Source organism: Lampetra planeri, chromosome 43 (assembly GCF_965212315.1).
Source record: "Lampetra planeri chromosome 43, kcLamPlan1.2.h2, whole genome shotgun sequence".
Lineage (NCBI taxonomy): Eukaryota > Metazoa > Chordata > Hyperoartia > Petromyzontiformes > Petromyzontidae > Lampetra > Lampetra planeri.
The window spans coordinates 7,665,634-7,688,552 of record NC_136149.1 but is presented as its reverse complement, the minus strand read 5'-3'; the positions used below and the strand labels follow the sequence as shown (position 1 = coordinate 7,688,552).

At 52.8% G+C, this 22,919-nt stretch overlaps 1 protein-coding gene across 5 annotated transcripts in view; it reads left to right on the top strand.

Moving 5' to 3' along the window:
- Positions 1 to 22,919, top strand: part of LOC144732686 (phospholipase D1-like) — a 44,494-nt gene that overhangs the window by 14,099 nt on the left and 7,476 nt on the right. For 2 of the 5 annotated variants that reach the window (XM_078614255.1, XM_078614260.1), the window contains 15 exons: positions 1,035 to 1,118; positions 1,697 to 1,778; positions 2,466 to 2,576; positions 10,868 to 11,077; positions 11,516 to 11,810; positions 12,369 to 12,461; positions 14,234 to 14,352; positions 15,883 to 15,996; positions 16,503 to 16,613; positions 17,318 to 17,406; positions 19,138 to 19,251; positions 19,804 to 19,853; positions 20,730 to 20,864; positions 22,060 to 22,213; positions 22,559 to 22,676. In XM_078614255.1, coding sequence (XP_078470381.1) covers positions 1,035 to 1,118; positions 1,697 to 1,778; positions 2,466 to 2,576; positions 10,868 to 11,077; positions 11,516 to 11,810; positions 12,369 to 12,461; positions 14,234 to 14,352; positions 15,883 to 15,996; positions 16,503 to 16,613; positions 17,318 to 17,406; positions 19,138 to 19,251; positions 19,804 to 19,853; positions 20,730 to 20,864; positions 22,060 to 22,213; positions 22,559 to 22,676 — 1,879 coding nt within the window. The remainder of the gene's footprint in view (positions 1 to 1,034; positions 1,119 to 1,696; positions 1,779 to 2,465; positions 2,577 to 10,867; positions 11,078 to 11,515; positions 11,811 to 12,368; positions 12,462 to 14,233; positions 14,353 to 15,882; positions 15,997 to 16,502; positions 16,614 to 17,317; positions 17,407 to 19,137; positions 19,252 to 19,803; positions 19,854 to 20,729; positions 20,865 to 22,059; positions 22,214 to 22,558; positions 22,677 to 22,919) is intronic. The other 3 variants (XM_078614256.1, XM_078614258.1, XM_078614259.1) reach the window with 3 other exon arrangements.

The following is a 22,919-nucleotide window of genomic DNA, read 5'->3' as shown; positions in this document are numbered from 1 at the left end:
TATACAAATAAAACGAAACTATGTTTCATCTTACCAGGTAAAGCCCACTGAGCTACCCCCTTCTTTTTCACAAGTGATAGTTCAACGAAGTGGCTTATCATCACGTGGAATATGTATAGCAGCAAAATAATCTAAATGATGCACGGCCGTGTCGGAGCACCGCTGTGTTTGATTTAAAGCAGCCACCAAGGCTGACTCTGCGTTGTTGTTGTTGTTGGAGATGACCAAGTAAGTGGCTTAGTGGTCAGAGGGCTCGGCTAGCAGCACTGAATCTCTGGGCTTGAGGTCAGAGCCACCCATGTTTAAACCCGTTTCTCTAGCGGAGTGAATTAATCGTCTCGGCTCAAAAACCCCATCGTATTAGATTGGGGTTTCCAATTATTTTGGTGAAATTTCAGCTCAATATGAAAAAAGTCAGGTTGCCATGAGAAACTTCTTGAGTTGTCTTCAATGCTGGCCACATCACGGACTTCTCATTTTATAATAATAATAATAATCATTACTACAGCCCTGTCTCACAACCTCTGCTGGATGAAGGCCTTTCTACGCTCTGTCAGTGTTTGAGGTTGGTGACCATATTTCACCACACTGGTCATTGTGGGTTGCTGAAGGTGGGTGTTGGGGGTTGCTAGGACACGGTTCAGATATCACCTGCTACTGATGTTAGCCGTGGCAATATTTTGTTTTACTCTGGTCGCCGGGTTCATAGCGTAGTGTACGCTAGCCACCTCACCCGCAGCTCCACTTCAGGGTGTCACTGAGGATTTGCTTTGATGTAGGGCGCTTGCTGCAACGCCTCAGCAACTCAAAAGCACCTTACATCCTGCCTCACCTCAACCGTCTCAGTGCCCAGCTACAATCTCGGAATCTGTATTTATACTGCAGTAATCCAGAGAGCTGTAAAGCTATTTTTCACAGTTGTCAAATAAGACTTGCTGAGGGGAGCTCGGACACGTGCTCCCTTCGCCCGTCGCCGCAGGTTCAAACCGCGTAAAACCTCGGGGGTCATGTCCGGCATGGCCGCTGTCGCGCAGGTTCGTGAACGCCGCCGGGTATTTTGACGCCGTGGCAGTTGCGTTGGAGGCAGCGACGGAAGAAATCTTCATCTGCGACTGGTGGTGGGAGGCGCGGGCAACCGATCACACACACACACGCGCTCGCAGCCTACGTGCTCTGTTGGGGAAACTGCTATTAGCGAGCGCCTATGATGGTTGGCACGGCGCACCAATGGGGTGGTGTGGCTAGCACAACGCCCGGCCACATTTGTCTCCCCAGTGCCGATGTTTTTATTAGACACCGCACCAGGGTCCTAACTTAAGGTTGAGTCGACCCAGACAATGCCCAGGACTGGTTCGTATACATGCCACTTTCGTTACTCACTGGCCGAGAATTAAACGCGGCCTGTCGGGTTTGCAGCGCAGCATGCTAAGTCGCTAACCACCACTCTACTCACATTTGCACAACTGTGAGTGGTTTGTTACGATTCCTGACGACGCTCTTTGTCTTTACCATGCAGCTACTCGCCTCAGGTGTGGACAAAGCAGTTGGCGGGCGACGATTAAGTTGCGTGATTTCGAAAGGAGCGATGCGCTTGTGCTTAGCGATCGCTCAGGTATGGACCTGGCCTGAGAAAGGCGCGAACACCACATTTGACTGATGACTGGATAATGTCGGGATTTGGTTGCCTCTCATGCAGGCTAAGCCCGGAGATTTTCCTGCGGAGGCCGATTGTGGATGGGAACACGTGGCGCCTGGACTGCATTCTCAAGCGCAAGGCGGTACATTGATCATAGATCGTCGCATTGACATCCTCGTTAGAATCACACGGATCATACCTTGGATTGGTGTTCCCTCATTTGAATGGTTTTCTCTTTTTTCCTCCCCAGTTTCGTTACAGTTGTGCAGCTCGTAGTGCATCACCGCATGTTAGACAATGGCCCACTGAAGGGGGTTTCACAGAACTACTTCTGAAGTCCCTTAGATTGGCGCTGCAATTTCCCACGTGCCCAGCTGTAGAGATGTTTGTCGCGTGGTAGTCATGCTGATATTTTTATATTTTCAGCACTGAAATTTTGCCGCACGAATAGAGACCCCATATTTAACACAGCTATTTTGCGTGTGCTGAAACTCTTTATTGAATCAATTAAATTCAATTGATGTCTCGTTGCTCCCCACACGCAAACTAAATTTAACCAAAAAGTAGCAAATCCTCAATCAAACTTTCAACACAGAATCAAGCCAAGTCATCAATCGCCTGGGAGGTAAATCATAACCCTCTACGGTGGTGATGCTGGCGGTGGTGATGGTGGTGCTGTTGGTGGAGGTGGTGGTGGCGGTGTTGTTGATGATGATGGTGGTTGTGGAGGTGCTGACGGTGGTGATGGTAGCGGTGGTACTGGTGGTGGTGGCGATGGAGGTGGTGGCGGTGTTGTTGTTGATAATAGTGGTGCTGGTGTCTCACGCAGGAGCAGGGAGTGCGAATCTTCGTGCTTCTCTACAAGGAAGTGGAACTCGCTCTGGGCATCAACAGTGGCTACACCAAGAAAACGCTCATGGATCTCCATCCCAACATCAAGGCAAGACCCCCCCCCCCACACCCTGCGCTCCTGAGTGATTTGTGATAAGTAAAATAGCTCGAGGAAGCGGACACCACAGAACTACCTCTGAGATTCCTTCAAGTTGCCTCAGGTGCACAAAGTAGGGGGCAGCCTTTTCCCACCTGCCCTGTAACAGTAATGCTTGTTGCATGGCAGAAAAAAATATATTTGTCATTCTCAGAGCTACAATTTAGCCAAAAAAACAAATTAAATTGAAGGTTTTTGTGTGTGCATTCATTGGTGATCGGGATGAGACCACCAACTAATTGCACAATATTTGTGACTCTATGGATGACTGTGTAAGTCTATGGCCTCTATGTGAGTCTACGGGTTTGTATGCGAGTGCAGGGGCCCTGAGGCAAATTCTGACGTCTCATTGATGCGAGCATGTCATGGTGTGGGTCCGGCTGGACTCGGCAACTAGCCATTGAAAAAAAATCACCTGTGCTGTGAAGACGCTGCACCTGTGCTGTGAAGACTCTGCACTGGCTCGGCCCATGGCTCGGCCCATTTAGAAACATCACATACTTGGCTGATGTAAATTTCCACGTGATAAGCCACTTCGTTGAGCTGTCATTTGTGGCCAATGTACCTTCTGAAAAAGAAGCTAATAGCTCAGTGGGCTTTACCTGATAAAAAAAATTTTTTTTAAGTAATTTGTTTACCTTTGTAATATAGTTAAGGACTCTTGGACGCCGGGGTTGGAGGCACACGTATTTATTCCGCGTCAGTTGGCACAATCACGGACATACAACACTGGAGGGGGTATCGGCCCCCTCACCCGGCTAGCTGGGGATACACTTGCTAGCTATGCCTAACCTACCTCCTAGTCCTCCACTAACGGGCTAGGGGAGGCTATCTGGCCCGACACTGGTAAGTCGGGCTTACGGTACCCGGAGTCCCAGACCAGCTCTGATAAGAGCACCGGCTCTGGCTCTCGGGACCACGCCGCTGGCTCGGTCCTGTTCGGCCCTGATAAGGGCGGCGATCCAGGGGAGTCCAGGGCTCTATCTGGACGATCTTCGGTCTTCACTGGTTTAGTTTTAACATTATCTCTTGAGCTATCCGGCTCATCCCCTTTTATACCAAAACCCCCCGCTGAGAGGTGGGGCCCCGGGGGATCACAACTCCGGGTCAGCCCCCCAGGCTGCCCGGTGCGGACGTCGTTGAGAGCACCTCCCCGTGCACTCACGTAGCCACGCCCACTGTGTTTGTTTCCCGTGTGATCCCATGTATAACAGCCCCTCCGTAACACCCCTACATCACCCCCCCCCCCCCCCCCCGTACAGCTCGCAGCCGTCCCGGCTGCAACAAACAACAATAAAAGTGTATTTACCCCTTGACCCCGCGTGTGCCTCGCAATTTTTTCAACAATAACGAGAACGAGAACAACAACAAGAACAACAACAGCAAGAAGGGAAAATAACCCGACGCACCCCCCCCCCCCGAATAAATACGAATTCCGTAAAACCACCCTATATACAATTTGCAGGGAACCACACCACACACACAACACACAATGAACATAACATGTGTACATTTTTTTTTTTTCCGGCATCACAAGAGTCTGCGCATTCTTGCGCGCGTCCTTGCAGCAGGCCCGTCACACGGGGCAACCCCGGATGGCGGACTGTCGGGTGGCAACTGTCCGTCTCCGAGTGAGTCTCTTTTTGATGCCGCGAGACCCTCGGCATCCCCAGGAGGGGTTGTCGGGCGTGAGCCCGTCACTCCTGGTGCACCTGGGGGCGGGACAGCCGGCAACACGTTAGGTGAGAGCAGCGGAGACGGACCCTGTGAGTCGGTCGACCCCCCACATGTTTGGCCACGCGTGTGTGAAGTGGGAATTTGTACCGCAACGAAGGGTTTTAATCTGGAGGGGTGCACAAACCACCGCCGCTTCCCCCATTTGATGCGTACGCACTGAGGCCGCAAAACCTCAACCACCTCCACAGGGCCCCGCCACGGCCGCACCAGTTTAGAGGAGGTTGCAAGTGGTACCTGTGGACAGTGCAGCCATGCCTTGTCCCCCGGCTTCCACTGCAGCATGTGCGCCCGACCCAGTCTGAGCCTCTCGTTAGCTTTCTGACGGAGGTCGGAATTTTGCATGGCAGCATCCCGTGCCTCTGTTAATTTAGCAAGATTAAATTTAACATGGTCGTCCAATTTAGTTTTACCCTGCGGCGCGGGGATCTGCAGCTGGGCCCGAACAGGCGGGTCAGGTTCGCGGCCATACATCAGGAAGAAGAAGGAAAATCCCTTTGCCGCATGGGGGGCCATTCTATATGCTGCCAAGACCCCTTGAATTTGCAGGTCCCAATCGGTCTGTGAGTCCGAAACCTGCTGTGACAACATCGACGTGATGGTTCGATGCAGACGCTCGACCATCCCGTCAGTTTGCGGGTGATACGGGGAGGTACGAATTTGTTTCGTGCCCAGGAGCTCACAGACTTGTTGGAGTAGTTTGCCGGAAATTTTTTTGCCCTGGTCGGTCAGCAGCCGCTCCGGAGCACCTTTGTCCAGGACGTATCCCTGGACAAAGGCCTCCACGATGGCTGCTGCCGACTGGTTGGCAAGGGGCCAGGCCATTGGCCAGCGCGTAAAGTATTCCACACCGGTCAACAAATATGTATTGCCCCTGGGGGTGGCGGGGAATGGGCCCAGAATATCCAGCGCGACAAGCTCGTTGACTCTGGAGACTTTGATAGATTGCAAAGGTGGGTTAGACTCCCGTGCTGGTGGTTTCTGTTGCGCACACCAAGGGCATGACCCCAACAGATCCCCGACATCCCTTGTCATGCCCGGCCAAAAAAAATCAAGCTGGAGCAAGGCGAGGGTCTTTTGGGTCCCCAGGTGGAGGAGGCGCTCATGAGCGGCTCACACCACCTTACCCCGCAACCCAGAAGGGACCACCAGCCGGTGTCGATGGGATCTCCCGTCCCAATGCATTAGCAGACCCTGGACCATTTCCCATGAGCCGGCATCACCCCTCCCCCGCCCAGCACCGCCGACGCGACGACGCAACGCGAGGAGGGAGGTATCCTCCATCTGGAGGCGCCCCCATTCAGTGACAGGCAACCCCAACAGGGAATCTTTTCCCTGTTGTGCGATCGAATTTGTCATTGACGCTGCGTCGTCGGCGGCCGCCAAGACCGGAACGGATATCTGACCCGGAGGCCTGCAACGTCCCGACCCCAGGAGGCATGCGCATTCGGAGGTGGTTGGCATGCGCGACAGAGCGTCCGCATTGGTGTGGCGAACGCCCTTACGGTACGTAGTTTCAAAATCAAAGTCCTGGAGAATCTCCAACCATCGAGACAATTGTCCCGATGGTTGTTGAACTCGCAGGGCGTACTGTAGTGCCGCATAATCTGTACGGACGGTGAAACGCCGACCGTACAGATATGGGCGGTACTGTTGGATGAAATTGACAATTGCCAACAGTTCCCGACGGGTGACACAATATCTTTGCTCCGCTGGAGACAACACCCGACTACCGTACGCTACTACCCGTTCTACGCCGTCAACCACCTGGGAAAGCACGCCCCCAATACCCGTGTTGCTCCCATCGGTGTCGAGCAAAAAGGGTTTAGAAAAATCGGGGTAAACCAAGGGAGGAGCTTTTACCAGAGCGTCCCGAAGGGAGCGGAAAGCAGCCTCCTCCTCCTGTCCCCAATGAAACCGGACCCCCTTTGACGTCAAAGCATGTAGGGGCTTCGCAATCGTCGCAAAATCCGCGACAAACCGTCGGTAATACGACGCGAATCCAACGAAACTCCTGACCTCTCCCACAGAGGTGGGAGTCGGCCAGGAGCTGACGCACTGCGTTTTGGCGGGATCGGTAGCAATACCTGAGCGTCCGACAATATGTCCCAAATAACGCACAGATTCGCGTAACAGATGACATTTTTGGGGTTTCAATTTCAAATTAGCAGCCCGCATTTTGAGGAAAACCGCCCGCAACCTCTGGAGATGTTCGTCAAATGTTTTGCTAAAGACGATAACGTCACCCAAATAAATCAAGCACGAGTCCCATTGCAATCCAGCCAAAACCAATTCCATCAATCGCTGGAAAGTTGCCGGCGCTGAGTGGAGTCCCATCGGCAACCGGTTGAATTGGAACAGGCCGTGCGGTGTACGGAATGCAGTTTTAGGCTTTGAATCATCGTCCAGAGGAAGCTGCCAGAATCCCGAAAGCAAATCCAATGTGGAGAAGAATCGCGCTCCCGCCAAGGCGTCCAGCGATTCGTCCATCCGTGGGAGCGGGTATGTGTCGGCAACAGAAATTTTGTTGAGGCGACGAAAATCGACGCAAAAACGCAACGAGCCGTCCTGTTTTTTAACCAGGACGATCGGTGCTCCCCAAGGGCTGGTAGAGGGAGAAATGATGTCGGCGGCTAACATGTCATCAACGGCCGATTTGACATGGTCCTTTTCGGCGGGACTTAACCGAAAAGGATTCTGGCGTATTGGCGCGCTGTCACCTGTATCAATATGGTGACGCAGCAGATGAGTACAGCCCAAATCGAATTTGTTCCGACTGAAAACGTCGGAAAATTCACGCAGCAGTGTTTTAAGCTTTTGACGCTCTAAATCCGACAGGTCCGTCGATCCCGCACAAAGCGCCTCGAGCCACCCTTCATCGCTGTCCGAATGTGGTCGCGGCAGAGGGACAGCGCTTACGTGATTCGCGACGGGTTCCTCACAGGGCACCGGCGTTGCGTGAGCAAGCACGGTCCCCTGTGGAACCACCACCGTCTGCGACCCCACATTGAGGACCGCGATGAAAGGATCCCCGTCCCCTTTAACGATGGTCTGGGCCGGAATTAAATGAGGTCCGCTAACCCCGGCCCTAGACGGCCCCAGCAGAACCCCCTGGTCCCCAATGCCTTTAGCGAAGGGCCGACGAAGTTTAAGAGGCACCAACATTTGTGCCCCCGGCGGTATGCGTACCCTTCTATCGACGAACGCCGGTACCGTCGCGAACGCCGTCCGACCCGCAGCGGGGGACGGCAGAAACGCCATGCGTCGGCCCGACGGGAGCTCAATGCAGCCCTGGTCGATTAAAATACGAATCGGCATTTTGCCCAGGAAGTCCGTCCCCAGCAGGCACGGAACCGCCAGCGAGGAGGAAACAAAAATCGGGCCAGATAATTTGATATCACCGATACAAATTTGCGCTCGAATTTGTCCAATGATGCCAAGTGAGCCCCCGTTAGCAGCATAGAATGGAACATTAACGGGCAGCAAAGGACGGCTCTGGACAGGAAGAATATTGTAAATTAGTTCCGAAATGATGGTCGCCGATGCTCCCGTATCGACCAGGATGCGCACCTCAACCCCGTCAATGTGCCCCACAACGGCTGACGACCCCGACGATGCGGCCACAACGCGATGGGCCAACACGGACCACTGGCTGGGTTCGATATGAGTCCCCACAGTGGTGCGTGTTGGCGCGACGGTGTGCAATGTCGGCCCCCCGTTCGCTGCGGTGTGCGAGTGTGTGACGGGTGTGTGCGTGGGCCAAACATGAGGGGTGCCGCGACTCGCCGGGTTATGTTGATGGAGCTTGGGAGGAGGGCTGGCGTCCTGTCGAGGCGTCGTCCCGTGCTGCCGAGGAGAGCGGCACCCCGAGGCGACATGGCCCCGGATGCCGCAATTGTAACAGCACGGGAGCGCTGGTGACGACGATGGATGGTCGAGGCGGCTCGATCCGTCCCGGCCCGCCCGTACTCCCGCTCTCTGCTGCAGTTGACGGTCGACGGCGCAAATTTCCTCCGCCGGGAGGGTGGCTGCAGCCACAGCACGCCCGGTCGCTGCCTTGCTGGCCTTCCGTCGCTGCGAGAGTAGGTTGGCGTGGAGGAGTCGTGCAGCCTGGAGGGAACACATTTCTGCGTCGTCCTGTGCCACGACGACGATGTCCAAGTCGTCCGCCAGCAGGAGGATCTTCTCCGTTACCATAGCGTCCACGCCTTCGTTGTCCATTCGTGGGAAGGCCGTCTTTGCTAGTGCCAGGAGACTCGTACGATACGCCAGGGGCGACTCCTTTGCACCCCGCTGGTGATCATAAAAGAGCTGCCTGCAGTCCGACGGTGGTCCGTAGACTGCAGCCAATAGCTGCAGCGCCATCTGTAGTGTGGAGTGTTTGTCCTTCGACGACGATGTAAGAGTGGCGAGGGCGTCGCTGTCGAGGAGCGCCGGCAGCGCGCGGAGAGCCTCGGCATCTGTCCACTGCACCATTTCCTGGTGTGCGAGGAAGCGCCGCTGGAAGCCGCCCCAGTCGCCATCCTCGCCCACAAACTCCTTGAGTGGAGGTAGCCGTTGGTGCAACGCAGCGGCCGCCGTGGAAGGTCGCTCTCCGTTGTCCCCGTCACTCGGCTCGGCTTCGGCGCGAACGACGGATGGCATCGCCGGTCGCACCAGTGGTGACGCTCTGTCCGCTGGTGATGACGCGGCAGCCACTGTACGCCCGACGTCGGACGCGAGGCTCAGGCCGGCCACGCCCTCAGCAGCTGCTGCGGCGATGGCGGGAGATTCGAAGTCGGGCTCCGTCGAAATGGCGGGAAGGCGCACTGGTCGTCGGCTGTCGTCGCCCCGTGGCGGTCCACCAGCCCCCAGCCGTGTGATCTGTTCCAGCGTGGCGGCAGCAGCGTACAGCAGCTCCGCCAGTTTCGCGTGAGCCTGCCTCAGTCCATCTGTTGACGGATCCCCTCCATCCCGATGCTGCGGTGTGGATGCATCCGGCCCCGGCTGCTCGATGCCTTCTTCAGCCGTCTCGGGCTCCACAACTGCAGCGGTGTCCTCCGCCTCCGGTACCCTGGCTCGAGCTGTCCGGCGCGTGTCCATGTTCGTGGTCGTTCACTTCTGTCACCAGATGTAATATAGTTGAGGACTCTTGGACGCCGGGGTTGGAGGCACATGTATTTATTCCGCGTCAGTTGGCACAATCACGGACATACAACACTGGAGGGGGTATCGGCCCCCTCACCCGGCTAGCTGGGGATACACTTGCTAGCTATGCCTAACCTACCTCCTAGTCCTCCACTAACGGGCTAGGGGAGGCTATCTGGCCCGACACTGGTAAGTCGGGCTTACGGTACCCGGAGTCCCAGACCAGCTCTGATAAGAGCACCGGCTCTGGCTCTCGGGACCACGCCGCTGGCTCGGTCCTGTTCGGCCCTGATAAGGGCGGCGATCCAGGGGAGTCCAGGGCTCTATCTGGACGATCTTCGGTCTTCACTGGTTTAGCTTTAACATTATCTCTTGAGCCCTCCGGCTCATCCCCTTTTATACCAAAACTCCCCGCTGAGGGGTGGGGCCCCGGGGGATCACAACTCCGGGTCAGCCCCCCAGGCTGCCCGGTGCGGACGTCGTTGAGAGCACCTCCCCGTGCACTCACGCCCACTGTGTTTGTTTCCCGTGTGATCCCATGTGAAGTACCGTTGATGACTCTTGGACACCGTTGGTGAGGCACACGTATTTATTCCGTACAAGTAGTCACAACTGTGGACATACAATACTAGAGGCGGTATCGGCCCCCTCACCCGGCTAGCTGGGAATACACTGCTAGCTATCTCTGACCTACCTCCTAGTCCTCCACTAACGGGCTAGGGGAGGCTGTCTGGCCCGACACTGGTAAGTCGGGCTACGGTACCCGGAGTCTCAGAGCACTAGCTCTGGTTCTCGGGACCACGCCGCTGGCTCGGTCCTGCGCGGCCCTGACAAGGGCGACGTCCCAGGGGAGTCCAGGGCTCTAGCTAGACGATCTTCGGTCTTCACTGGTTTAGCTTTAACATTCTGCTCCGAGCCCTCTGACACATCCCCCTTTATACTCCACCCCCGCTGAGGGGTGGGGCCCCGGGCTGCCTGGTGCGGACGTCGTTGAGAGCACCCCCCCCCCCCGTGCACTCACGTAGCCCCGCCCACTGTGTTTGTTTCCCAGAAGCTGCCATGCATAACGGCTCTCTCTCTAACACCCCTACACATGTATAACAGCCCCTCCGTAACACCCCTACACCTTTACTATACTTTGAACTCTTATCATGTTTTTTGTATTGTTTTTTTGTTGTTGTAAAAAATAGCTTTATAGCTCATCGAATTCCTCTAGTATAAATACATATTCTGATTTTGATGTTAGCGAACAAATTTTTTTTTTTATTCCGAAGGCCACCTCCGCAATTATCCTTGCGCTAAACGAGCTCTCAGAACCGGCAACTCACCGCAGCGCCATGACCCAGCCGGTGAAACCTGCCCTCCCCACGGCGCGGCCGCAGGTGATGAGGCACCCGGACCACATGTCGTCCACGGTGCTGTTCTGGGCGCACCACGAGAAGCTGGTGGTGGTGGACCAGTCGCTGGCGCTGCTGGGCGGCATCGACCTGGCGTACGGGCGCTGGGACGACGAGCGGCACCGTCTCACGGACGTGGGCGACGTGCGCCGGACACCCCAGCGCAGCCCCTCGCTCTCGCGTCGCGAGTCGTCGGTGAGCGGGGGGAGGGGCCAATTTGGGATGGGGCGTACAGGTGAGGGGAGTGTGGGCGGTACCGCGAGAGTATACAGGTGAGTGGGTGTAAGCGCCCGAGAGAGATCGTCCACCTTACAGATGGAGCGATGAGATTGGCTAGTGTACGGGTGCTGGATGCATTGTGGGAACTGTGAGGTTGGAGGTGGCAGGGCCACCCAGAGGTTCCTGGAGGCACGGGGCAGAATTCCACATGGGATTACTTTATTCATTCAACAAAATGGGGCCCCTTATGAGGGGGCCTCTTTTGTGTGAGGCCGCTCACTAGTTGCGGTGACTTAAGGAGGCCTCATTCAGCTGATCACGATGGTGATGGTGATGGTGAGACGAATGGGTTAATGTTTGAATGATTAAATGAAGGAGTGAGTAGATGACTTCACGAGCGGTTGGTCTCGGCAGTCGAAGGTGACGACGCAGGTGGAGCGGCGCGAGGAGGTGGAGCTGCACGAGGAGGTGGAGCTGCACGAGGCGTGCGTACCGGCGAGCTCTCTGGAGGGCGCGCTCCGCATCGGTCCGTCGCCTCCACCGTCGTCGTCGACGATCACGACACCAGCGGCGACGTCATTGTCACGGGAGCGTTCCAAGAGCAGCGCAGGGTCCGGCGGGCGCCTGGGGCCCCTGCCGCACGTGCTCCCGGGCCACCGCGTCCGAGAGCGCAGCGGCAACCGTGGCGCAGACAACGGCGTCGACTCGCGTGGGTCCCGACCGGCGACAGCCAGCGCCGTTGTTTTATTCACTGCTGGTGCTGTCGAGCTACGCCCCCCCCCCCCCCACTAGATATAAAGAGATTCAGATAATCGATAAGGGAGATAAAAGAGCCATAAGATATTAAGAGAGCTGGAGACAAGAGATACAGTTTGTTGATGAAGCGGCCCGCGAGCACATATGCTGACATTATTACATGGTGCCACGGTGGTTCGATGTTAACTACCTCGCCTGGTATGCAGGAGATCGGGGGATTCGAACCGGACCCTGACGCCTGGATATATGCATGTTCTCCCTGCAGTCGCGTGGATTTTCTCCGGGTCCTCTGGTTTTTCCCTCCACATTTAGAAACGTGCACTTAGAGTATTTGGCTGCTATAAAGTTCCACATGATTAGCCACTTCGTTGAGCTATCATTTGTGGCCAGGTCGCTTCTGCGAAAGAGCTACACAGCTCAGTGGGGCCTTACCCGGTAAAATAAAAAAAATAGTTTGGTGGGAGTACTGCCCAGTCTGTTAAGGCTATTCGGAGGATATTTGTCTTTGCAGGCTCGGTGTGTGGTGAAGCACGTTTCTGGCACGGGAAAGACTACTGCAACTTTATACTCAAGGACTGGGTGCAGCTTGACAAACCTTTTGCCGGTCAGTGTCTCTACTGCTCCCTTCTCAATCCGCTGCTGGATGAAGGCTTCCCCGCACTGTGTCGGTCATTCGGCCACAAGTTGTTGTCTGACCATACTTCACCATGCTGGTCAGTGTGGGTCGATTAAGGGGGCCGCCCAGGAATCGTTCGGATATCACTCGTCCACTGATATTAGTCGCGGCCAGGAATTGATCATCATCATCAGTCGCAGCAGCAGCAGCCATGATCTATTCACTGCTGGATGAAGGCCTCCCGAAGCTGCCACCACCTCTTTCGGTGATACGATGCATCCAGCAGTGGATGGACGAGAGGGCAGTATGCAGGGTTACATTTCTAACAATATTTCCCAGCTTGTTGGTAGACTGATGGACAGTAATACCCCGATTTATGCCTCCCCCTTTTATGTCATTTCTCAACCCCACACTCACGCCGCTGACAGCGTCGCCGGTCCTTTCTCGTTATCCGTCGCATCTCAGCCTTGGCCTCCACCGTACCCTGTAAATCGCTTTGATCAACGTCGTTTTGATATTCGTAGTCGCATCTTTCACGGAGGCATCCTCCGACGTAAACCGGCGTGCTACTGTCCTGTGTCAGATGACGAATAGCCACGGCCATTGCGAAGAGGTGTCCTCGAATTTGTGTGCTGGAAATACATGGTGAGCCATATCGATATACTTTATACGTACCCACTGAAGTAATAATCAAAGTCCATAATTTTATGGCTGGGGCAAGTTTTACCAAAGGACTTTCCCACAACGTGGTACTCATTTTATCGACCCCAGAGGGATGATGGCTTGAGTCAACTCGCAACCAGCATTTGAACTCACAACCTTCCGATTGCGAGCCAGCCCACATCCCCCGCCCGCACTGCCGCTGAGCCACCTGGCGGCCGGGCACTCAAGTTCGAGGGCGCGGTAGAGAAAACAAGACGTCTCGTTCCAACGCCTCTGTAAGAAGGAACACAAAGGCTCAGCACATGGGGAAGGGCTCTTTTTGTTGACACGTCCATCTCCCAGTCTCAGCCACCATCCTGTCCTGCTTCCCCCTCCTCTCTCTCCCTCTCTCTCCCTCCTTTCAACTAATCTCTGCTTTGCCTCTCTCCTTTCTCTGAAATGTATCCACCCCGTCCATGGATGTGACAGCTCTGAAATTGTATGCTATTTTGCTAAGGGTGCTTAGAACACCCTTACACAAACCTGTCAACCCATACGGTTTACCCGTATTCTTGTACATGGAAATAGAGTTTTCAGGTCCATATGGCGTACATCCGTTTCAATACGGGCACATTTTTTTGTCTATTTGTTTGTGTTTCTCTCTTGTGATGGGACTTTGTAGGATGAACGTTGAGATTTATAAGGGAACGGGGTGACCAATAAGGTCCGAATTGGTCTGTAGTAAGGTAGGCACTGATAAGGGTTTGATATCTATGGCTCTGCTATGTTATTACATTTTGCTAAAGGTGCTTATGACACCTTTGCACCTCTACACAGCTCTCGGCGATCTCAACGCACGTCTGAAATCCTCCTCGACGCTCTCCGCTGCGAGACACGGAGCCATCGCTTTCACGACGTTCAGTCTTCCTGCTGAAAAGTAAACGGCAGTTCAGGGGTGGGGGTAGTGTGGCAATGAGTGGGGTATCTATAGATAGATCGCCCTGTATATATTTTTTTCACCGCCCGAGTCGCCGAGCCAGCTCCGTGCGCTTAACACCAACAAGAGGGGGCTCACCAGTTCACCGCGTCGGTCGCCCGGCTGCGGCTCTGCCCGGCAGACTTCATCGACCGCTACAAGACGCCGCGCATGCCGTGGCACGACGCCGGCGTCGCGGTGCATGGAGCAGCGGCGCGGGACGTCGCCAGGCACTTCATCCAGCGCTGGAACTTCACCAAGGTGCGCCCGCCACTGAAGACGACGACGGTGATGTTGAAACTGTTGCCACTGATGATGATGTTGCTCCTACTGTTGCTCTCGCTTCTATTGCTACTGCTGCTACTGCTTGCGGTGATGACATCACCTTTACAGGAAGACCTCTTCACAATTCTGGCAAATCGCCTGATGATGCTGGTTGTTGTAATCACCAGTGAAACGTCGTACTCGAATCGTAAATGGTGTGGGCTTAGTCTCCAACACACCGGTGTGCTGAAGTAATAACTAAGTGGCACTTTTTGTTTATGTGACAAATCTTACTAATTGGCTGCATCGGGTGGTGTCGGGTTTTAACGACACATTTATATTTTCACAATATAACCCAACATTTTTTTTAATAGACTGCTTCTACTGCTGCTACTGTTGCTGCTTTCACTTAAGATCCTGTTGCATCTGCTGCTGCTACCGCTGTCGCATCTGCTGCTGTGTTTACAATTTCAGGGAGGCAAAGGGGGTGCAGGGGCTGTCGTACCTCCTGCACCCTGCATGTTCCCTTGCCCTGTATGTCTGGAGGAGGGGTGAGGAACAGGTTCCTCTACTGAAGGCCAAAGAGGACATTCAAATACATTTGATGAACCACACATTAACACACACCGTAGCGTTATCAACTGATATAGAATTAGTTTGGTTAAGGTGCTTATGGTGATGGGCCAATTTTATGTAGTAGGCCCAGGGATTAATATCGGTCAGGTCTGCCCGGGTCAGTAACCTGAACAATATTTCCACTCCCAGTACACCCCACATCCATTATACCCCTTGCTATGTATGTGGCTATGAGTCACGACCCTACCCCACAAATGAGAAATTAAGCCCTGCGTAGGCCTCATGTGGCCATGCTCTGTATGTACAAAATGAAGTCGCCAGGGAAGTGCCAAGCCAGGCCTTCGTGATTTGAGATGCCAGGTTGTTTTTCCACTGCAGAGCCCAAACCGTGCCGCTGATGAACACGGTTGATGCCGTGTCCTCCGTGTGCTGACTGACGTCACGCGCAGTCGATGTGCGACAGCCCCAGCCCCCTGGCCCTGCTTGGCCTTGTGTGAGGCCAGCCTTTGACTATTTGGCTCCGCGAGGGCCCTGCGCTTGCTCCACTCGGATGTGCTAGTGGAAAAGGGTGTGGAAGCCGGGAGCATGGTGGCGAGATGTTAACTACCTCGCCTGGTATACAGGAGGTCGTGGGTTCGATCCCAAACCTGGCATAGTTGCGTGGATTTTTCTCCGGGTCCTCCGGTTTTTCCCTCCACATTTAGATTCAATGTGCGTTTAGAGTATTTGGCTGCAATAAATTTCCACACGATAAGCCACTTCGATGAGCTATCATTTATGGCCAGGTCGCTTCTGAAAAAGAAGCTGATAACTCAGTGGGGCTTATCTGGTAAATTAAAAAAATAATTGCAAGCTTAGTTTAAGCCATCACGTTCGAGGATGTCGGCTCGATGCGACTACGGGGTACCACGTACATTTCTCATGACTCGCGGGAATGCGATGTCCTTCCAGATCGTGAAGAAAAAGTCGAAAAGAAACTCCTTCCCTTTCCTGCTGCCAAAATCCCACCGCACGTCACAGCAGCTCCACTACTCCCTGCCTGGTTCTGTGGCCACCAACGTGCAGGTTTGCCAAGTTCACATCCAGATTGAAGTTGCCACCCGATGCGGATTCTAAATATCTCCTGGATGTCGACCCATGCCTCTGACCAAGTTACCCAGAGCGTGCCCGATCTCATCAGATCTCGGAAGCTGAGCAGGGGTCAACTTGGACAGGGCTTAGATGTGCTACCACCATGCATAAAACAGGTGTCATAGGCTGCTTCTGGGCTATACTGTGGGTAGTGCGGCAAATTAAAGTGTTATACTGTACATCTATGCTCCCACAACTTTGCTGCCCACCTTCCTCAATTCACACTGAACAACATGGTGAAGTCCAGTCAGATAACCCCCACGAACCATACGGTGTGGAGAAACCTTTATCCAGCAGTGGATTATAATAATATATAATATTGACAGATGGGCTGTACCTGTCCTTTGTTGAAACACGCTCGTGTGGTGTGCGTTATCTCATAAAACGTGAGATGTGCCACAGCGTTTGCTCCGCGGTCAATTTGTGATGCGCCGGCCCAGGTGCTGCGCTCTGTGAGCCACTGGTCAGCGGGGGTCACATGTCACGAGGAGTCCATCCACCTGGCGTACCTATCGGCCATCCGCAGCAGCAAGCACTACATCTACATAGAGGTGGGGCACCGTGCCACCAGCTCAAGCAACCTCACCGAGCCACCACTCCACCAGCGACATCGCCAGCGGCGGTGTACAAAATTATTTGGCACGTGTCCTTACGGGTACTGCAAGGTCCAACCGTGTCCGTCCGGTGCTCGTCGAACTGCATTGGCTTCCGGTTGCCGAACGAATATAATTATGAGGTCACAATCATTACCTTGTTGGTCTCGTCAAGGAGCATAAACCATCAAACGAACTCCGGTCATCCTAACAGTAGCGGCTTTTGGCTAACCAGCGAACAAAGGCGGTGGTCACAGCATTGCGCGCTTCCAGATGCGCTTTTGCACCTGTCTTGGAACGCTCTTCCGATATTAGGAAGCCACTGGAGCTATGCACTTTTAAATATAAATTGAAAACGAATTTCGTTTGAACTCCTTGTTGTTGTGTTTAGTTTGTTGACCTTCCCCTGCACCTCCGATTAGCACGGTTGGCAACATACGGTACGAGAGAAGTTCAACATACATACAGTACCAACAACTCCACCAAGTAACCACACCACCAGTAATGTCAATGGCACCACCTGCTCTACCAACACCACCGACTTTGCCAAGCCACCGCACCACCAGTGGCACTTCACTACCATTTCCCAGCGTGCCGTGTGTGGCACTGACCCTTGCCTCCACTCTGCGTGTCAACGGTCTGATTATTTGCGAGTCCCACAGAATCAGTTCTTCATCAGCTGTGCCGACAACAAGACGGTTTTTAACAAGGTGGGAGATGCCCTCGTGGACAGGATCTTGCAGGCCTACAGGTACCATCTGTACATCGCGATATTTTCTGGTTGTTAATGTATGTGTAGTGACGCCAACACGCACTCTTGCTTTACTAAGAGCCTTTATTTTGGACACGACGCTATTCCTAGACCCGGGCTTCGGTTCTTGATGCTTGAACTTCGTCTTCTCTCCAACCGTCCATTCCACTCGTGCTCTCGCCTTTAATATTCCTCCAGCCCCTTTTTTTCCGCTCATCCCCATTTCCGTCACCCAATCCTCGTCCTGCTGTTCTAACGGTTGTTAACCATTACCCCAACAGCTCACCCTCGTTTTCCCACCTTTTGCGTTTGAATTTCTCAACCAATTGGTTCAATTCTCTGGCACTAACCAATTCCATTTGAAGCCTCTCTGCACCATTCAGAGGCTTGATACACTTCCTGACTCCGTTTGTACGCATACCGTGTCAGGTAAGTGGTCTGTTGTTTTCAGTCTTCACATATGTATGTATGTTGAACTTCTCTCGCATAGTACGTGGCCAACTGTGCTAGTCGGAGGTGTCACGCTCTGCTGATGAGTCCTAGTTGAATCGAAACCAGTCTAGCGTCACTTTGCTGCATAAATTAATGTGGAAAGCTCATTGGCTGCATGCTATTTCGGTGTGCCAATGCAACTTTTCTAATGATAAAAGCCAGTTATAGATGGAACCACCACATGGAGATTCCACGAAGGATTTAATACAATTCAATCAAAAGGGGAGTCAGACAAGGAGATGCACTATCACCAATGCTGTTCAAATCAATATTAGAGTATATTTTAGAGAAACTGGATTGGAGAAATTAAAGGAAACATCTTCATTGGTTAAAGGCAGTTTGGCGTGTTTTTGATGGCCTTTATTGACCAATCTCCCACCGATGGGGGCAACCCGATGGGCTGAATCACTCGCTCCATCCATTTCATCTACCTACTTACAATGAAACCAGACTTTCTACATAACATTGTTGTGGGTTATTATTTGCTAATTTAGGGCAGCACTAACATTAAGACCAAGTGTGTACAGGGCAGCACCGACAATAATGCCAGGCCTTCACAAGTCTGTTGCCAGAAGAAGGTAGCACGGAAAGTGGACTCATCGGCATCTGTTTCCATCTGTACGGGAATTGAGTGTTGCTCTGGTTTCCTCCCAAACACGTGAATAATAAACACCCTCACCGTTAATTGGACTGAAAACGTCTTTTAATAGAAGCCCAATGCAGCAGGACCCTCCTGGAAAAGAATCCTACGGCTCGGTATGGCTCTTCTGGATAAATAAGTGCTGTACAGTAGTCCCTTGATTAACAGTGACATCGTTTACCGTTGTTTTTGTTAACGTTTGGCCTCCCATAGGACCCCATGGTTTCGACTAACGCTAAAGTGTTGACTAACGGTATGTTTACGTTATGCACACGATGGCGCCAATTTCGGCTAATCTGAGCACTCGTAAGTGTGGCTGAGCCATGCCCTCAGCCAATCAGCGGCTCCCATTTATAAGCGTTAAGACACCATCTGGCTTTGTTCACATTACGTTTTCTGTTTTGGCAAGGGAAACAGCCCTCTTGCAAGACTCCAGTGATCTTTATATATATTCGATGAACAGTTATTACTGTTAACAGTAGTTTTCTTGAAACGGATTAAAAACGTTAACCGAGGGACTTCTGTAGAATGATTAATAGTTATTCCTGGCATTCGAGCGTGCCGCTCTCACCCCCATGCTGCCCTCACCCCACCTACAGGGAGAATCGGACGTTCCGGGTGTACGTGGTGCTGCCCCTCATACCGGGCTTCGAGGGCGACATCACCACGGGGGGCGGGAATGCCATCCAGGCCGTCATGCACCTCAATTACAGGTGGTGGGCTGTCCAGGGGTGGGACAGCCAACCCCAGGGACGATTGTAAGGGAGCGTTAATACTTGACCGTATGGGGGCTCTTGTGATTTATGTAAGCGTGTATATGGCGGTGTCACAAGACACAGAGCAGTTGTAATAGTTACACCGTCGATTGCATGGCCTCTAGAGATAGCAATACTATTGTGTTGCTAAGCATGTATAGGTGTAACGCTAACCAAAGATGGCTGACACTGGACCGTTTTTCAGTGGTCACTGACTGTTAAATGAAGCCTTGGGAAACCGAATCTCGAGTCTCCAGACCCAACAGGAATGGAGTCGACCTTCACGACCATCACCACTGCCTGCAGAGTTTTTGGCTGCTGCAATACATTTCCACGTGATGATAATTATAAGCCACTTCGTTGAGTGTATCATTTGTGGCCAGGTCACTTTTTTAAAAGAGATACAGTATATATCTCAGTGGGCCTTACCTGGTAAAATAAAAAAAATAAAGAGTTTAGTTTGTAGTTTCACTGGCCTAAACGCTCACCCCCCGCTGTCTTATTCCTCAGGACCATGTGTCGTGGAGAGTACTCCATCATCGAAAGGCTCAAGGCAGAGAGTGAGTGCTACCATGTCCCCTCCTCCAGCTGCCGCTCCGGCGTTAGTCTCTGCGGTTGAATTTTTTTATGTTGTTGTTACCAAACCGTGCAGCCTGGTAGCGTGACCTTGTTTAAAGTAGGAGGCATGAAAAAACATAGAAATAGGGCCGGCAGGGGGGGGGGCACAACACAGTTAATGTTAAACAAACTTTTAACAGATGCTATAAACGTTGAACTCAACGGATAGTGACACGATCTGTTCCTGTCCACCGTGTATTCCGCTCTGCCTCTCACCTCCGTTGTGTGGCGCGGTAAAGGCTGCGACGCCCATCACTTATTTGTGATAATCTTTTTGCCAACACTTTTTTTCCTCGACTTTTAAGAATTTAGCAGTGGGAAGGGGGCAGGGGGGCAACTCACCCTGCCCCCCACGACGCTGTGGGGCTGAAACTCTGACGGCTGACCTCTGGCACGTGCGTGTGTGGCGGTGGTGTAGCAGTTAACACGCTGTGCTTTGAACCCAATGACCCGAGTTCTATTCCCGCTGACGGCCAACACCAGTGACAATTACCTGAACCGGTCCTGGGCCTCCCCTTTGTCGACTCAGCCTGAAATGAGTACCTGGTGAGGTGTGTAAACATCGCCACTGGGGAGACAAAGGCGGCCGGGTGTAGTGCTGGCCACCCCCTCGTGTACCTTGCCGGCCTTCATAGGTGCTCGCGAACAGCACTTGCCCCCTACAGTCTGTTAAAGGCTACACGGGGGAATTTTTGTCTTGTCTGCATCCGTGTGGGTGCGTGTACGTGTATGGGTGCGTGTGTGTGCGTACGTGTCTGCGTGCGTGTGTGGATGTGTGTGTGCCTGCGCGTGCGTGTCTGTGTGCGTGCGTGCGGCAGTGAGCGACCGCTGGATGCACTTTGTGTCGTTCTGCGGTCTGCGCACGCACGCCAACCTGGACGGCCGCCTCGTCACGGAGCTTGTCTACGTGCACAGCAAGCTGCTCATCGCCGATGACACCACCGTCATCATCGGTGCGACCACCACAATCCTCCCCCACCTCATATAAGCGCATCCTCGTCACCGTATGTAAGGATCGTTGATATAAGCAACGCAGGCTTTTCCAATAATACAGGAATTTTTGGGGGGTAGATCACGTAAATATAAATGTGTTGTTAAACCTGCCACCGCCCGACACAGCCAATTAGTAAAGTTTGTCGCGTAAGCAAAACGTGCCAATTAGTTACTACTTCAGCACACCGGTGTGGTGGAGAGCAACCCACATTTGCACTTTGAGTACGACGTTTCGCTGGTGATTACAATCAGCTTCATCAGGTGATTTGTCAGAATTGTGAAGAAGTCTTCCTGTTTCCAGTCTTAAATAGAGTAATGGTGATGTCATCACCATTACTCAGGTAATGGTGATGACCAAAGGGGGGTTAATGTGGTCATATAAATTACAATGGATTATGTTAATGTGATAATATGCAGTACCTACGCGATCTTACCCAAAAATCCTTTCTTATGGATATTATTGGTCATGAAAACCTACTAGGTGTTAAACAACGCATACTTACATTACGCTGGCAGGGTAGCGTCTCATACAAGCATATATTGCTGGGATCACAATCAGAAGGTTACGAGTTCAAACCCTGGTTGTAGGTTGACGCAGCCCATCATCCCTCCGGGGTCGTAAAATACAAACCACTTTGTGAGGAAGTCAACAATGGTTGTCCTACGGATAGACTGACGCCTACCATAGTAATGTGAAATTTCCACCACTAGCTCAGGGCTGTTAATGGGAGATGAGCACTGCCTCAATGCTCATTTAAACAAACAATTTATTTTTACTATATTCATTTTTTCAGGTAAGTCCCACTGAGCTGTATAGCTCTTTTTCAGAAGCAACCTGGCCACAAATGTTAGCTAAATGAAGTGGCTTATCACGTTGAAATTTATACTGGAGCAACCAAATACTCTAAACGCACATTGATTCTAAATGTGGAGGGGAAAACAGGAGGACCCAGATAAATTCCATGCGACCACAGGGACAACATTCAAACTCCAAATATACAATAGGTGTCAGGGTCGGGATCGAAGCCACGATCTCCTGCATACCAGGCGAACTAGTTAAAAGCTCGCCACAAAAAAATTCCTCTGACTCTTGACACCCGCCCTTGAGTTGATCCCTTGCCTCCGTCACCACCACCAACACCGCCGTGCTTGCAGGCTCTGCCAACATCAACGACCGCAGCCTGCTGGGCCGCAGGGACAGCGAGATAGCAGTGATGGTGGAGGACAGCGAGATGGTGCCGTCCACCATGGACGGGCGGCCCTACCAAGCCGGCCGCTTTGCCTTGCACCTGCGCACGCACTGCTTCCGGTGAGGATGGAGACACGTTCAGTGTCGTGCCTGCGTCTCGTGGAAAACGTATTGCAGCTCCATTCCTCGGCACATTCCATTTGTCGGTACGCCCCCTCCGAGAGGCAGACAAGTTCTAATGTGGAGTTGTGCAAACGTGCCGCCATCTTTTATCACATGATACATCTGCCATCTTGTGGATTCGTTTATGACATTGTGAATAAAATGTGCCATTTAAAAATTGAGCAACGACTGTAAAGAAGCCCTCTCCCTCCCCATGCTGTCCAAGTCCTCTGTCCCCACACTTGTGTCCGATGCTGCATCCCCTTTTGTGTTGTGTCTCACCCTTGTGTCCCGTGTCATAAGCATGATCCTGGGCCTGTCGGACGATGCCACAGTTGACGTTAGTGACCCCGTGCACGACCGCTTCTACAAGGAGGTGTGGGTGACCACAGCGGCACGCAACGCCATGGTCTACGACAAGGTGATGTCCGTTCTCTATCCACTGCTATACGTTCTCTAGTATCTCCTCAGTGCATCTGTAGCTGCACCGTAGTACCAACTGTATTTTGCCTCGTTTCATTCATAGTAATATAAGGTTCGTAATATAGGATTATTATGAATAGGTGGTACCGTGTTTTCTCGTAGTAATGGTAGTAGTGCCTTACACCTGTAAAGACCGAAAACAACAGACCACTTACCTGACATGGTACACGCACAAACGGAC